We start from the raw sequence: 15,991 nt of genomic DNA on the forward strand, positions 1-15,991 counted from the left end.
ACCCTCCGGCCTTATTCATGAAAATCAGCGGCCCCTGAGCCCGTTCGGCATTAATAATAATAATTTTAAAAAAGTCCTTCACAGGAAACTTGACAAATGGGTCACGCTCATATTTCATTTTCCAAAACACGGACTGGTCCAAATGTTTTGTTTTGTTTTAATATCTCGGGTCTCTGTTTTTGTGGTGATATTGATTTCTTGCTCACTCTGCTGGTGGGATCGTCAGGGGATAATCACTGTTGTGATCCTGACAGGGAAAGACCAAAAGTCACTTCTATTGGGTGTGGAACCTTTGAGTAGATCTTTCAGTCTAGAAAGTTGCTCTTTCAGGTTACTTGGACAGGCTGAACTTTATGTATGTAAAAATTACACTAGTACTAAAGTTCACCCCCAACTAAAAGCAGAGGTTGAAAGTGTTTTCAGAGAGTATTTATTTCTTAGCTTTTATCCATTACAATATAACATGGGTATTTGTACTTTTTACTCAATACATTTTCAAAACATGGACTTTGTAGAACAGGATGCATGACGATTAAAAAATAAATGATGATTAAATGTCTGTGAGAGGAATTTTTTTATCGCAGCAGGACTAAATGGCCTCACATTTGTTCATTTTGTAAATCAGTTTCTGTTAAAATTAAACAAAAAATGTGTAGTTTCCAATTGATAAGAAGAAAAAAAAATTGTAGAGTTAAGGGGAACCTGTGCATTTATGTGTGTGTTATTCTGTTTGAATGTTGAATGAAACAGCAGTTCACTAATTCATTCATCAGATCAGTATATATATATATATATATATATATATATATATTCCAAACGATTTGCGCTTCCTGTTGGTGTGTTAAGTGAATACTATTTTAACAATGATTTATGTAAATATGTATATATCATCATTTTTATACTATTATGCCAATTTGTAATAATTGAATGTAATAACCGTATAATAACCATAATTGAATTTCAATTAATTGCACAGCCCTAGTTTCTATAGAAGCAAATGTTTTGAAATCTGAACAAATCTCAACAGCTTTAGGTTTCACCATAATTTGTTGTCCGAATGAAATTATATTTACAGCAGATAAAGTGAGTTGATACTATTTGTGAATATAAATATTTGTAACAATTAAATACCTGTATCTGCATGTTTTTTTTTCATCAGGGGACCACATTAAAAATAAGTTGTTCCATCTGCATGATGACATGTTCAAAGTGTTGAGCAATATCCATGTGGTTAATCGATTAACAAGCCTTTGTTTCCTCTGCAAGCTCTTCAACAATGGTGCCGCGTGATTGTGTATTAGCAGTAAACTGTTGTGGGGGGGATTGCTTTGGGGATGGGTTGGCTCACTATGATGTCAAAATAACACTCACCCGATGAATGCTCACAGAAGCAAACAACTTAATTCTCTCAAGAATTCTGAGTATTAAGCGAAGGCCAAGTGAATGTGGGAGACGGTTGTATGATCGCTTTTACACCCTTCTGCTACAGTCAAGATGTATACTGAGAGCTCCCAAAAGCGCTTCCTTCCTGAGACCAACACTAACAGCACCTTTGCCAAATCAAAATCTGAAATGACTTTTGCAAGGGTTGACAATAACAACACTGCTCAAAGGTGAACGCCAACTAGTCACAACAGCATCTCAGTGTTAGAGGTGTAGAATTTCTTGACACTCATCTTCCAACTTGAACTTCATTTTGAACTTTGGCCACACCACTCAAGTTCGTGGCAATACCTCTTTTACCTCGTTCCATAGTCTATTTTCCAACTTGGAACTCAATTATGCACTTGCAATAGAGTAGTGGCAAACCACGAGGTTGCTTGTGCAGTTTTAACTGGGTGTATTAATTATTTCTTTCTGCTTTGCTGTTAATGCTTTTCATATCAAATTGATAGTCAACTTAAAATGACATTCACATCGAATGAAATCGAAAGATTGCTTGAAAAACTTCCAACCTCCAACTTTTGCCCGTAAATGTGACTGCGGCTGTTAAGTACGTGTCAGCCCTATGATTGACTGATGATCAGTCACGCCTCCTGCGAGGGGCTTTCTCCCAAGCTATGACGGCTTCCTTCCTCCATCAGTATTGGCAGAAAGTCCACCAGTCTGTCAATGACGCAAGTGAGACGCCCAGGCCTGAAAATCCTAATGTTTACCAACAATTGTATTTAAGCAGCAACAAGCAGGACACTGGCCCTCGAGGAACAGGATTGGACTTGGGCACGCCTGGTTTAACACTTTACCTCTATTAACTTGTTCCCTTCATTTTTATTGTATTATTTACATGGGAAAACAACAACAGCATGACACAAATGTTAATATCGCTATCTCATACCTCCAAAATCAACACTTTTCTCGCCATTGGCATTGCATCGCCAAACAGAGCAAGCAACACTTTTGACAGAATTATAATTTGTAAAAATGACACCCACACGAGTGGATAGACCAAAGTATAGATTTGGGAAAAAATTGGAAATTTAGCAAATTGCGACATAGGAGGTTTTGGTTTTAACAAACAATACATTCGTGTGTTAACGGAAATATTACTAAATTGAACACAGTTTCTCAATTTTCAATATTACACTTTTAGATTTATTTCAACCCAAGTTATAGTAATTAGTTTCCCAAGTCAGAACGCTATTAACATGTACAGTAATTGCCAACTGTGAGCCTGTGAAGCCCTCTTGAGACTTTTTTTGTAATTAAGGGCTATCTAAATAAATGTAACTTGACTTGATACTGACATTGAACAAAAATATCTCGACACAGCACTGCAATGGACGGAAAATCAAATAAAGCATACGCTTTTTGAGTTTGCAAAATTGGGGCGTTGTGTGTCATACAATTGCATCAACAGTCTGATTAATTGCCTCTGGTTTCCAGTGCTGTTCATTTTATCTCGTCTCTACCTTTTATATTCTCTTCTTGCAGCTCCGGTCACGAGCAGGCCCTGCACCAGACACACGGCACACGCGTATTGACGCAGACATGCTGACTCATTGAAGCGTTTGACGTTTAAATGGCTGTGTTCATTCACGACGCCTCAGGTGCAAAGTGACAATCTGTCTTCATTAAAGTCAAGTCAATATTCTGAGACAATCGATGTCATACTTAGTTTTTTCGTGTGCTTACGTAAACGATGCAGAAGGAATATGTAAAGTCAGTGGGATTTATAAAAACGTGATCCCACCGTTCCCCAGAAAATGTGAATTACGGCTCGTTGATTTCGTTTTTTGTTTTTGAATCCAAATAAACATCCAAATAAACCAGAACCTTTAAATACAAGTTGAAATGCTGAAAATTTTGTTTTTGGGGAAAATATTTTGAGATGAACATATTCAAGGAATTCAACTGAAAGTATCAGAATTTATATTTGCATTCCAGTTGAACACTGAATTTGGCAGCACAAAATGCAAGATCAGAACTGCAAAGACAATCTGTTCCGGTCCACCTGTTCAACTTTTCTCATAAGAACAACAACATAAAAAAAGTTGAATGATAAAAAATGCCATATGAATAAAACAGAAACTTAGAAAAAAATGTATATTTCAACTGAAGTGATGAAGGAATGACAAAAACAAAATATAATTTCTTAAATTTTATATGCTGCTCTGTTTACGTTTCAGCCGCTACGCACCCATTTTCCTCCATCAAGACTTCCTCGAACGAGACATCAAGGGTGCCCCTCTGTGGAGCCTCTTCGATGCTCGTGCCTTGCTCCTCTAGACACAGTTAAGGGAACTCGTCTTTAAATGTGGTGGCCTGAGAACAACCTCTAGGCTGTGTGGAAGGTTGCAATTAAAAGAAATGAGATTCACCCCCTTATCTTATCTTACCTGTGAAACACAGCAGATTGTGTCATGAGCATGGCTGCTCCTGGGAAGGGCTCGTCAATATTTAATGATGTAACATGATGCAGCTACATGATCTCTGAAGTATACATGAATATTTAGTCAGGTCGTTTTAAGAAAGGTGTGATCAAACTGATTGGGAGATTCTTGACTTGATCACACAAAAAGGAAAAACCCAAAACACAGGCGAGAAGTGAAAAGGTGAACAGTATTATATTGAGCTCAATACACCACAAAGCCAAATTATTAATGTTCAAACTGATACATTTGGGGGGTTTTCATCCTGGAAAAGAGCTTTTTTTTTCATGAAAATCTGTATTCATCACAGTTGTGCATGTTACCCACGCTAAAGCGCCTCCTCATGCCATCGGAGATGCTTGCTATTAAACTTTGCGCTGAAAACAATTCGGACGGTCCGAATTGCCCGACTATTTGGTCATGCAGTTGGTCACACTGTGGTGAACTTCGCCTCATCCTTGGTGAACAACGGAGGCTTTTGGAGATGCTCCTTTTAAATGCAAACACGTCACTCACCTGTTTTCCACTGAACCTGTTTATCCATAAAATCATCCATGATGTGGCATTCCTCCACTTTTCTTTTTTTCTGTCCCAGCTATTTGGAACTTGTTGCAAATTTAAAATAAGACAATAATTTCAAAGGAAAGCTGAGCAAAACAAAACCTGTTTCGGAATTCGCTTCTCGCTGCAGAAATGAGGACAAGGCATGGTGACATGATCATACCAGTTCTGCTCTCTTAAAAAAGAATGGGTTATTAAAAAAAATAAAGAAAAAAAAAGAAGAAAAAAATGGTAACACCACACATAGTTATTCAAGATTTTGGGGCTTGTTTTGAAACATTGACTTAGTTTCAATGAAAGTTTTTCAGTTTTTTTTTGTACACTTTGTTTTCTTTTGTTGGGCTGTACAATAAGCCTTAGAATATTTTGTGAGAGTTTATTGCAATGTTTTTCAAAGTACATAAATAATTGTTCTTTGGTTCATTCTAAAACTGAATTTCGCTCATTTTCACATTAGGTTTGTTGTCATTTCTGTTAAGTGCTTAGGCACATCAAATTCATGTTTCAAACCTGATGCCCCCCCCCCAAAAAAGAAAATTCAGATTTTTGAAAATGTTAATATTTTGTACTTGCTCAACAAAGAGTAAAAAAGACCTAAGACATAAACCTTGACTCCGCTTTCATAATTCATGCATTAAAGGGCTAATGCTATATTGTGTAGCAGATCTAAATTTTCCATAATGGAAAAAATGATGATCTGTTGATGTTTCCCAAATGTATGGCGAAATTTTTTTTTAAAGAATTGGCCCATGCTATGAGGGAACATAAATGTGGGAGTGGTCTGTTCAAACTGGCACGTGAGCAACACCTGCACGTGCTGCAAACGCATGACAGTATTTTCTGAGGCCATACAGATACATTTTGCTGTAATGAGTGAGTCTCTCCTCAAAGAACAACCGACTCATGGCTTCTCACATGACTGGACTCCTCCTCCTTTTTCGAGGCTCTCACCTCCCAGAAATCCCGAAAATATTTCATAACCACAGACAACATCACAATGTCAGTGTAACCTTTACACTGTAAAGGATTCTTGTTAGGTGCTTGCAGAACGAACGTGCGAGATGGAAAACTGGACAAGATGAAGACTCATATTTCTTTTTTTAGATACAAATTCAAAAAAAAGTATGTAGTAAGAAGTAATTGTGCCATAGGTATGGTGAGGAGAAAGGTCTTGCGCCATATGCTGTAAGAATTGGGTTAGCCCATGCATGTATGTGTCGAGTGTGTGTGTGTGTGCATGTGAGTGCATGTGAGTGCGTGTGTATTTGCTTGTGAGGACTTTTTGGCAATGTTTATTGAAAGGAGGGAAACCAAAAACTTAATTTGTTGATGAATAGCAAGAAACGGTGCATAACTACCTATGGAATGCAAAGTCCCCATCAGATCAATATTTTTTTCGGAAGCATTTCAGCTTCCTGTTGGAAATGATATGAGAACAGAAACACGAACAGAGATGAATGACAAAAAAATCTCATTCTACCACAGAGGGGTGATTTGCTGTATATGCAGATGGGAATTTTGGGGACCACCAATTTTGCAGCAGTTATCATTTCTCTGTCAGAGCAGAAAATCTTAAAGCACTTTCAAGTGTACAAGAGGCATTCTCCATTTAATCTCTAACTGTCAAAGAACACACCTGGAAGTGGTTCTATGTTATGTTTCTTTTCTTTCCCCATCCCCAGGTTTTGCTATGTAACACACTATCCCCCCCTTTGGGCAACGGAATGTAATGTCATTTTATTGAATCCCTTTCTCAGTCTCCATCGTGTCAGTGTTTAGAATTAAAGGTCAATGGTTAAAGGGCAATTTGCACATCATCACATTATTCACATGACATTTTCTTTGCAAATCAAAGAGGCACCAGCGCTGATTTCCACGGGATTTCTAACCAGTGATCTTTCCTTTGGTGGGGGAACGCGATAATTACTACACTATGGAAACTCTTTTGCCTGGGTTTCGCGCAGGTCCTCCCTGTTCCTGGGTCGTGGATCACGGGGTCGCGGGTGGCAACTCTTGCTTGTAACTAACTGCTTAAAAAGTGTGCTTAAATGTATATGCTAGAAATTGATTTGCTTTTATTTCTGATCGTATGCTTTGTAGCTTTGCTATGTTTGGGTGGTTTGACTGTACATGTGAATGAATGGGGAGGGAGATTTAATGAGCAACATCTTCATTTGAATGAATGTAGAGTGGAGCGAACGCTGATAAGGAGAAAAGAGCTGAAGACTGAAAGTGTACACATTATTTACATATTCTGAAAGATGCTTTCTGTTTTTTACCATGTTAAAGTACGTAAAATTGTGTTAAACATAGATATTATATATGGGTGTTAATTTCCCACCGAAAATGTTGGCCAACTGACTGCTTCCAAGTTGCAAGACATCCGTGATGCTAATTCGATGTTGGTTGGTTGAACAGCTGTCTGTAGTCAAATCTTTTCTAGGGGTATCACCATTTTTGTCCAGGCCTGTTCCATCAGTTCATTCATTTTATTATTATTAAAATAAAGCTGTTCAACAACAATTCAAAAGCAATTTCTGATAATCATTAGTTAATCTTCATGAAAGATTTTTCTAAATCTACTTTGCTCATTTCTTTGTTTTATTATTGTTTGATTTATTTAACAAAGGATACCAAACATTTTCTCCAAGTGCAGTTAGCGTTTGTGGTAGTTAGGATAGAAATGGGGAATTACAGTACAGCTCACTGTAACGTATCTAGGCGCCCCGCTGTCGTCACCTCCTGGTCAATAGGAGAAATGTTGTCGGTGACGACTTCCGGGAACCTAAAACAACTATACGAGCCGTATTTTGATTTGTGGCTCGTGCTATATTCTATTTTCGTTTTAGAATTGAAATTTGAAAATCAAACCAATTTTCGACTTTTCCTTACTATTTCTGGACGACAAACTAGAGTATCGAGCTCTATTTTTTCCATTTATTTTTTCCAAATGAATTAGTCAGAGACCAAAAGAGACACGGACCAAATCGGTCGAATGGAGTCACGACATCCGAGGAAATACAAAATTAGGTGCCTAGATTGAGACATCCATGGCTTAATCCCAATACCCACACTTGCACCCTTGATGCACGTTCTCGTCAAGGCTACGAGTGTGTTCCCCAGTTTCAAACGTGCTCTGATGCCCCGCCTCTATTGCGCTCTTGTTCCTCGTTTCGGTTGAGCCAGCATACATTGCCCTCAGCTGAAGCACACCTCCCTCAACTCATTGCGGATTTGACCTGGACCCGAGCCCATTTTTTTCTTTTCGACTATTTTCTGGAGTTTTACTATAGTTCTAAACGGCAAATTGCCAAAACATTCACCGGCGCCGCTCATAAATCGATGGCGTCATGCGTACTCTCGATACTGCGATTTCTGTACGCTTGTAACCTGCGCTCTCGAACACTGCGTGCATTTATGCGAGTGTACACTTTGATGAGGACCAAGTGTGTAAAGTGGGTGTATTGGGATTAGACCTATGAGGCATCGTTCGCGAATGCCTTGGCATAAGCGGAAGTGACGTAGGCGTTGCCGCGACCCTTGCTGCTGTCGCAAAACGTTTTTTTTGGATCTGTCTGTACATGTGCGAAGTTTGTTTGGATGACAAATTCGCGTTCTAATTCCTTCTCATTGGATAAAATCACCAGCAGGCATGGGGAAAAAAGGCAAAAACGAAAAGAAAGTGAAGGGAGCAGAGAAGACCGCTGCCAAAATGGACAAAAAGGTTTCCAAGCGATCCAAACGCGAAGAGGTGACAATTGTTACAATTTAAGACCATAATAACACAACACTTGAAGTTCGACAGCCATTTGTCAAGCTTAAAATCAAATTAAATGCGGTATAAAATACATTTCAACATCGGTGTATTTGGTGGTGGTGCAATTCCTGAATATAAACAAACCCTCAACTTTACCTGCCGTTTTATTCTAGGAAGATTTGGAAGCTCTGATTGCTGAGTTTCAGAGGATGGATGCCAAGAAGACTCAGGTCGTAGAGACTGCATGTCCTCCCCCATCAGCAAGGTGAGAGTGCAGTGTCAATGTCATTCTGCCATCAAATATAACCACAGTACACAACCACTCAAATATACTCTTAAAAATGTGACTCATTTGAGATATTTGGTTGAAAGCCCAATTGTTAATAACACTGATTTCATTTGTGATGTCATTTTAAACATCTTTAGATTAAGTGCCTCACTTTCTGCTCACCCGGAGAAAGATGAGCTCATCTTGTTTGGTGGCGAATTCTTTAACGGGAAGAAGGTAATATAAAACCTTTTTCTGAGACAGACTGTAAAAATTCTTATCTGTCACTTCCTTAAAATGTTCCTTCAATCAAGCTCAATTGATATAATGTTCCATTTGCTTTTATTTTGTCCCAGACTTTCTATCTATTTAAATTCCCAATTTATTTTTTTCCCAGACATACCTGTACAATGATCTGTTTTTCTACAACGTTAAAAAGAACAGTTGGGTTAAGTCAGAGATCCCCAACCCACCTCCCCCACGATGCGCTCACCAGGTACGTCACAGTCGCACACTTATTCTGCTAACATGTTCACTCTTACAGTATCTCGACATTGCAAAGGTTCATTGTGCCTTTTGACATGGCAGCCTCATGGGATAGGTTGAAAATGACAACGTAGAAAGATTTTTTTAAACTGTTAGCCATTTACATCACGTGTGGGGCACTAATTCAGGCCTTTTCCAAAGTTATACTCTCATAAATTCACATATTCCTTTTTCCTTTGTGTACCACTGCTTCCCTCAGGCGGTGGCAGTCTCTCAAGGTGGGGGTCAGCTGTGGGTGTTTGGAGGAGAGTTTGCGTCTCCAAATGGGGAACAATTCTATCACTACAAGGACCTTTGGGTGTTGCACCTTGCCACACATACCTGGGAGAATATCAAGTATGTCATGCTCAGTTGAAGGCTCGTTGATTTTGATTTAAACGTCACCTTATTGGGCATTTTATTGCTTGTAAGATCATCTCATTTTATCCGTAGAAGGCTGACCAACACATCGTTAACTGAAGTACTAGTTGGGTCCTGCCTTCTTTTTAAGCACTTTTAACCTTCCATGTGTTTGTCTAGGGCACCTGGTGGTCCATCGGGCCGCAGCGGCCACCGGATGGCTCTCGGCAGAAGACAGCTGCTTGTGTTTGGGGGTTTCCATGAGAGCACCAGGTGAGCACAATTTTAACCAGGCCAGGCAATTCAAACTCGAGGCCTGCAGGTCACGTCAGTAATTTTTATTTATTTTTTAAAATGTCCTTTATTAACGTCTTGCAGCTAAGGAGGACTTATACAGCTCACAAACAACAGGCTAAAAAAAATGGACACACGTTACTAAGATAATTTGGCCAAGACAGTCTGATTTTTGCAATGTTTTGACACTGCATTTTGAAAAAAATCTCCATTTTATGTCATAAAAAGTTGACGTAAATTATGTCACCCAGCTGATTTAATGAAACCTTTCAGGGTCAGCAGTTCCAAAGACATACTAGAAAATGCTCCCGCAGATGTGATTGATTTATTGCAAGAGAGACGTTTACGCATTTATGTTGCCCGCTTTACATATACTGTATTCGCCCCTCTGATGGCAATCGTAACTCCAATGAGTCTTTGAGTAGTATGTCATTTTTGCTTGCTCTTGACTGAATATATCTCATTTATTTTTCACACAGTTTCTCCAAACCTTAATTTTTCTTTCTTTACTACCATTTTTCCATCTCACAGAGATTTTATCTACTACAATGACATCTATTCGTTCTCCCTGGACTCTTTCTCTTGGTCACGCCTCCCCGTGTCCGGCATTGCCCCCTCGCCGCGCTCTGCCTGTCAGATGACTCCTACACCTGATGGCTCCTCTGTCATCATTTATGGCGGATACTCTAAACTGGTGAGCGTGTGTGATTATTATTAACAACAATTTGAGTTGTGAATGAGCATCAGATGCGCCGTCAATTGGTGGGAAAAGAAATGGAGCAATTGGGTTTCGTACTACGACGCCCAAGCATGTGGGCAAGGAGTGCCAGAGTTGCTGATCAACTTTTGGCGGTGTATTAAACAGGACAAACAGTCAGACATACAAATACAAAATCAGGACGATGCAGCTGTCGGCTCACACGCAAACTCACCCATAAGAGCTCCTGATGTCTGATAAAAGCCCTTTCTCCACAAAGACTAACAGTTTTCTGTCTTTTATTATGATTTTATATAATACAGTGCTATCTTTCCATTAATGATATTTGGGGACGATGCTCAAATGAATTAGGGATTTTAAATTAATTTCAAATAGTAACATTGGTTTGTTAAATGAGTAAATTGAGTTCAGAGCTAGCTCACGGAACAAGTTAAATTCACAAGTTAAGGTACCCTTTAAGTGTTAATACAATAGATAATCTTAATAGATGCTCTGTTCATACAGAGACTGAAAAAGGACATTGAGAAGGGAACTATTCACTCTGACATGTTCCTCCTCAAGCAAGAGGGTAAAGATGGCCAAGGTACGACCGACATAAGCACAATGTGATGTAAAGTAGCCATCTTGTTTGATTCTGAAACACATCACTTTTATTATTATTTTTTTATATGTGTCTGTGTTTTCCAGAGAAGTGGACATGGTCCAGATTGAGCCCCTCTGGAAACAAGCCACCTCCCCGCTCTGGCTTCTCCATAGCGGTGGGCCTGGCAGGACGCACCATGTTGTTCGGTGGGGTTTGTGATGAGGAAGAGGAGGAAACTCTGGAAGGTGACTTCTACAATGACCTCTACTTGTACGACACGATGAAGAACCGCTGGTATCCCGCTCAACTCAGGGTGAGCTGCTATCAACAGACCGCTTAAATTCACCGTACAAAGTTACAAATGGCGTGAATCCTTGTTTATTTCGGCGCAACAACCAAAAAGCATGTCGGATCGATGATTGGATTGTAGAATATTGTACATGTGTACTGTTACTGAAGAATGACATCGCTGACGTCTGGCGGCATCGTCATACCTCCAAAACCATCATTTTTCAGGCGACCCCAAAAATGTCACATTTGTTCAACCATAAACACTGCATCATCAAAGAAAGATAGTCATTTTCAACCTGTGACATTTTAATTGGAAAAAATAACACCCACACTTGTGGATTGACCAATAGTAGATATTTGTGAAAAAAAAAACAAAACAAATTGTGACAGGAGGTTTCAGGCAGACCTCAGTGACATGACAAGTAAAACAATGCCCTTCAAATCCCAATAATTGGTTTAGCGAAAGTATTAAGTGAAAAAAATGCACAGGTACAGCGTAACTGGTAAGCAACATGAGATTTATATATTTTTTTCAGTGCATGAACATCAAATTGACAAAATTCTGAAGTAGGAATGTGCTGTTATTCAGATATTCCCCAATAATATGACTTCAACTAAAACAATAATGAGCAAAATCAATTGAAGTAACATGAACTTAACTACACTGCATCTCAGTGCTGCCTCACGTGTCGGTTGTGGCACAACATGGTACTACTCAATCTAGTCTGACTTGTCCGTATACTGTAAAAAAAAATGCAATTTCTTAATAATCCAAAATATAGTGGGTGTGTGATCAACAAACTGTGGTATAGCTGAGAACACGAACACGTCTGTTGGTTCGTCTTTTCAGGGTAACAAGGTAGACAAGAAGAAACGTCGCCGAGGGAAGAAGGACAAAGCCGTGCAGGAGGCAGCAGATACGGGCAAAGAAGACGACGCTCCCACCGGGCCCACCGAGGTCATCAAGGAGATTGTTACAGAAGACGGCACAGTGATGACCATCAAGGAAGTAATACCTGGCGCTCAGGAGGCAGAGGAGGCCGTTGATGATGATGAAGAGGAGGAGGAAGAAGATGATGGTACCATCGAATACACACCCTCACAGAACTGCAGTCTAGTGTTACTGTGAACCAATGAGGCTACTGCAGATTTGTTTACTTGCCTGCGCACAGCCCATTTTCTTCAGCGGTCGGTCGTTGCCATTATTGATGCAAAAACACTATTGATTTCATAAGGTCAGATCATCTTACCCTTGTCAGTAGTCTGTTCAGAAATACACATTTTTAAGTGTAACAAAGAATCCAGTTCATATTAAAAGCTAACACAAAATAGAAAGGAAAAAGAATCTATATCCTTTTAAACCCCCCAAATTATTCAAAAATGCTGATAAACATCCAATAGAGGTTTTCCGCATAACATACGGTCGTACTCATAGGCCTCTATTCGCTTTGCTTTGTACGGATAAGTTAGCAGCAGTGCAACTGTGTGTGTTTTAATGTAATCAGTTCCCAAGTGGTTATTCTCCGCTGATTATCATTGATCAGTTAGGCCGTCACCAGCACTTGGCAGTTATTTTTTTTATAATAATTGAAAAGTGTCAAAACAGGAGCTATCGTTTGATTATTTTGATGTCTCCTCCGTCATGATTCAGAATCAGTCCTTGTGGAGCCCTGCCCACGGTCCAGCGCCATGGCAACAGTGCGCCAGGGCAAGCTTTTTCTTTACGGCGGGATGTTTGAGGTGGGCAGCCGCCAGTTCACCTTGAATGACTTCTACTGTCTGGACCTCCACAAGATGGACCAGTGGGAGGTCTTGGTTGAAATGGATCCAAGTGAGTCTGTCAATTAGGAAGAACTGCTTGTCAAGACCACCTTGGGAGTCCCACGAATAAGCATCAATGTCTTTGTGAGTTTTCACTGGATTTCATGTTTCATTGTCTTTAGAGACCCAAGAATGGCTGGAAGAGTCTGAGTCAGAGGACGACGATGAAGATGAAGAAGAGGAGGTGGCAGGAGGAGCTCAGGGAGGAGAACAAGAGGAAGAGGAGTCGGATGAGGAAGGCAAGGGATTATGCTCCACTTTTGTTGTTTGAACAGTTGGTTTCTCATTGTTGGTCCTTTTCACTAAAATGATAATTAACCACCCAAAACAAAAAAAACAAAAAACAGACTAAAAAATTATTTACAAAGCAAGAGAAAAAACGATCTTTGCAGTTTGTATCAATATTAAATAAAAGCAGTTGTAGGACATAATTAGAAAACCACAATAAATATGTAAGTTCATGGCAAATAACATACTTGATAGAGGTGTGCATCACTCCACAAAAGACGGCTTGATACAGTTTTCTATATGTGGGTTGTGAAACAATTTAAGGATGGTTTGAAAGTTTGTTTTGGTTTGACTCAGTGGGATTGCGATTAGATTCAATATGGTACAGCTTAGTTAGAGAGGGAAAGATGTAATGACTTTTTGTTTTCATCATACATACATTTGAATGAGCTCGTCACCAATAAATGATGATTATAAATGCATCTTGATATTTTTAAAGTTTAAGGACTTTTACTTTCCTTAAAATTCAACGATCCATTGACTTTTTGTTATATCAACACAATTTTCCACATGGTATGGCATGAGATATGATGCTTGAGGTCCCAGGTTAGCGAAGTTAGTCCCAAGACTTATCGAAATAACGAGTGCATTAACATAAGGTACAATATACAATAATAATAATATAATAACATACAAAATGTATTCATAGAGCGCATTTCACAACAGCTGAAGCTGTAACAAAGCGCTCTCCATATGGTGTAATATAAATTAGCGGGAAATTATTACACAAATGAAAACACATACAATAGATGTCAGAAAAGCAGAACAGTCACAGTGACAGTCTCATGCTGAGTCAAAAGCTAAAGAATAAAAATGAATGTAAAATGTAAAAAAAAAGTAATAAAATGAAAAAATATGTAATAAAAAAAGAAGATAAAATTATATAAAGAGATAAATGAAATGCTTATATTCAGGGTTTTAATGTGTCCAAAGATGCACAGAATCACATAAAAATTGAAACCCTTACAATGTGCACATGTTAATTTCCCTTGGGTGGATCTTTTATTGCTTGGTTTTCATCAGACTATCAATACTATATTGTTGTGTTTGTTGATACTGTACTGTGATACATCAAAATTATTCTTTTGTAATATTTATTTTGCACCACTGCCATGTTAAGTAAAATTTAACATAGCATCTGTCCACCAAAGTGAAGGATGAAAGTAGTAGGGGAAATCCATTATAATCTTAGAATATCCCAAAAATATTTAAAAAAAATGGATAGTGAGAGTTGATCTGACCTGCTGCTCCCCAAAGATTTAGTATTGAAATCTGCACAGTTCTGTCTATGATGAAGAAGAACAGTTAGCAACAATAGCAGGAAGAAATGGACAGAATGCATAACTGTTTAAAAATAATGTTTCATATTGATGGATTTTATTCAACATGGGTTTTTGAAAGCAGAGCTACGCTATTGCCGGACATCTCCGGCTTTTCCCACTTGGGTTACAAGCTGGCTTCCGTGAAGTATGAAATAAAATAAGAACAAGATGAATCTCTCTTTTTGTCCAGATGAAGATGAGCACCCAGCAGTGAAGGGCGGGGAGACGTTGACCGATTACCAGGCCCGCACAGAGCAGTACTGGATAGAACTTGCACGCACTAACATGGGTGCGGATGCCAAGGACAAAAAAGTCGCCAAGGTTGCCTTAGCTATGGCTAAAGTCTTCTATGAAGACCACACGGAGGACATTTGAATGACTTCGACCTCGTTTTGTAAAATACATGACGTGCATGCTATGTTTTATGTAAGATGTCATCGAACTTGTGGTGCAAACGGTTCATCAGCATCATCGGTTGAATGGAGACTCTGATTTGCTCACAGATGTGATTGTGACCCTTTCCAAAGTTATCAGAGCTGCTATGAAACCAAGTCAATATATATATATTTTATCTAACATTGGCAGGATATCAACTGTTTATTTCCATGTACATCAGAAACATTTTCAAATATGTTGACACCTGACCTGTCAGGTAAATGAACTTTAACTTGCATTATTGATCATGGTCTGCAGGGGGCGACAAGCGGCTGCGAAAATCTGTACTGTACAGTGACAGGGGCAGGGCCACCATGAGCCAAGTTTTGGTGGCCCTGACAGAACCGGTACCCGGTCTCATATATTTAGGGTATTTAATATGTGTACAGTTTGATAAAATGCATCTGTAAAAGTATGTTCATTTGCATGCTTTTTAACTCTCTAACTGAGAAGGCGTTGTTTATCAAATCATCCACAGTGAGCATTTCCCAAAATAAATAGCACACATATGCAGAGCCTGAATGAATAAAATCTCATCTGCCAAAGATGGCTGAATCCACATTTCAGTATCACAACTAAGTTGTTTTTCAACACTTCAGCTTGTATTATTTCCACTTGGTTGCAAGCAGTTGCAAGTAAGGATTGTAGTGAGCTGAATCACGTAAAAGTGGGAGAGAGGAGCGAGCAGTGGAAAGATGGTAGAAGGAGGAGAAGAGGAACAAAGGATGCGGTGCGGAGAAGGTGATGAGGACAAAGTGCGCGACGTGTCAGATATGACATCAGTCACCGGTTGAGCACCAGTCTATCCCGCTCTGACCTATTTTATTCTCCATCAGCATGCTGAATGAGGGATGAGAAGAGGCTGATGAATAATACAGGAGAAGAGATGGATGAGAATG

At 39.2% G+C, this 15,991-nt stretch overlaps 1 protein-coding gene across 1 annotated transcript; it reads left to right on the top strand.

Moving 5' to 3' along the window:
* The first annotated feature begins 7,612 nt into the window (after nucleotides 1-7,612).
* klhdc4 (kelch domain containing 4) lies at nucleotides 7,613-15,723 on the top strand. The gene is made up of 13 exons (XM_088299665.1): nucleotides 7,613-8,181; nucleotides 8,361-8,452; nucleotides 8,614-8,692; nucleotides 8,853-8,951; nucleotides 9,201-9,337; nucleotides 9,521-9,613; nucleotides 10,166-10,328; nucleotides 10,857-10,935; nucleotides 11,040-11,248; nucleotides 12,077-12,305; nucleotides 12,878-13,057; nucleotides 13,170-13,286; nucleotides 14,848-15,723. The coding sequence occupies exons 1-13, from the start codon at nucleotides 8,083-8,085 to the stop codon at nucleotides 15,030-15,032; spliced, it is 1,761 nt and encodes a 586-aa protein (XP_088155791.1). The 5' UTR covers nucleotides 7,613-8,082; the 3' UTR covers nucleotides 15,033-15,723.
* The last annotated feature ends 268 nt before the right edge of the window (nucleotides 15,724-15,991 follow it).

This window comes from Idiotropiscis lumnitzeri, chromosome 6 (assembly GCF_059441095.1).
Source record: "Idiotropiscis lumnitzeri isolate Australia: NSW breed Sydney's pygmy pipehorse chromosome 6, RoL_Ilum_1.0, whole genome shotgun sequence".
In the NCBI taxonomy this organism is placed as follows: domain Eukaryota; kingdom Metazoa; phylum Chordata; class Actinopteri; order Syngnathiformes; family Syngnathidae; genus Idiotropiscis; species Idiotropiscis lumnitzeri.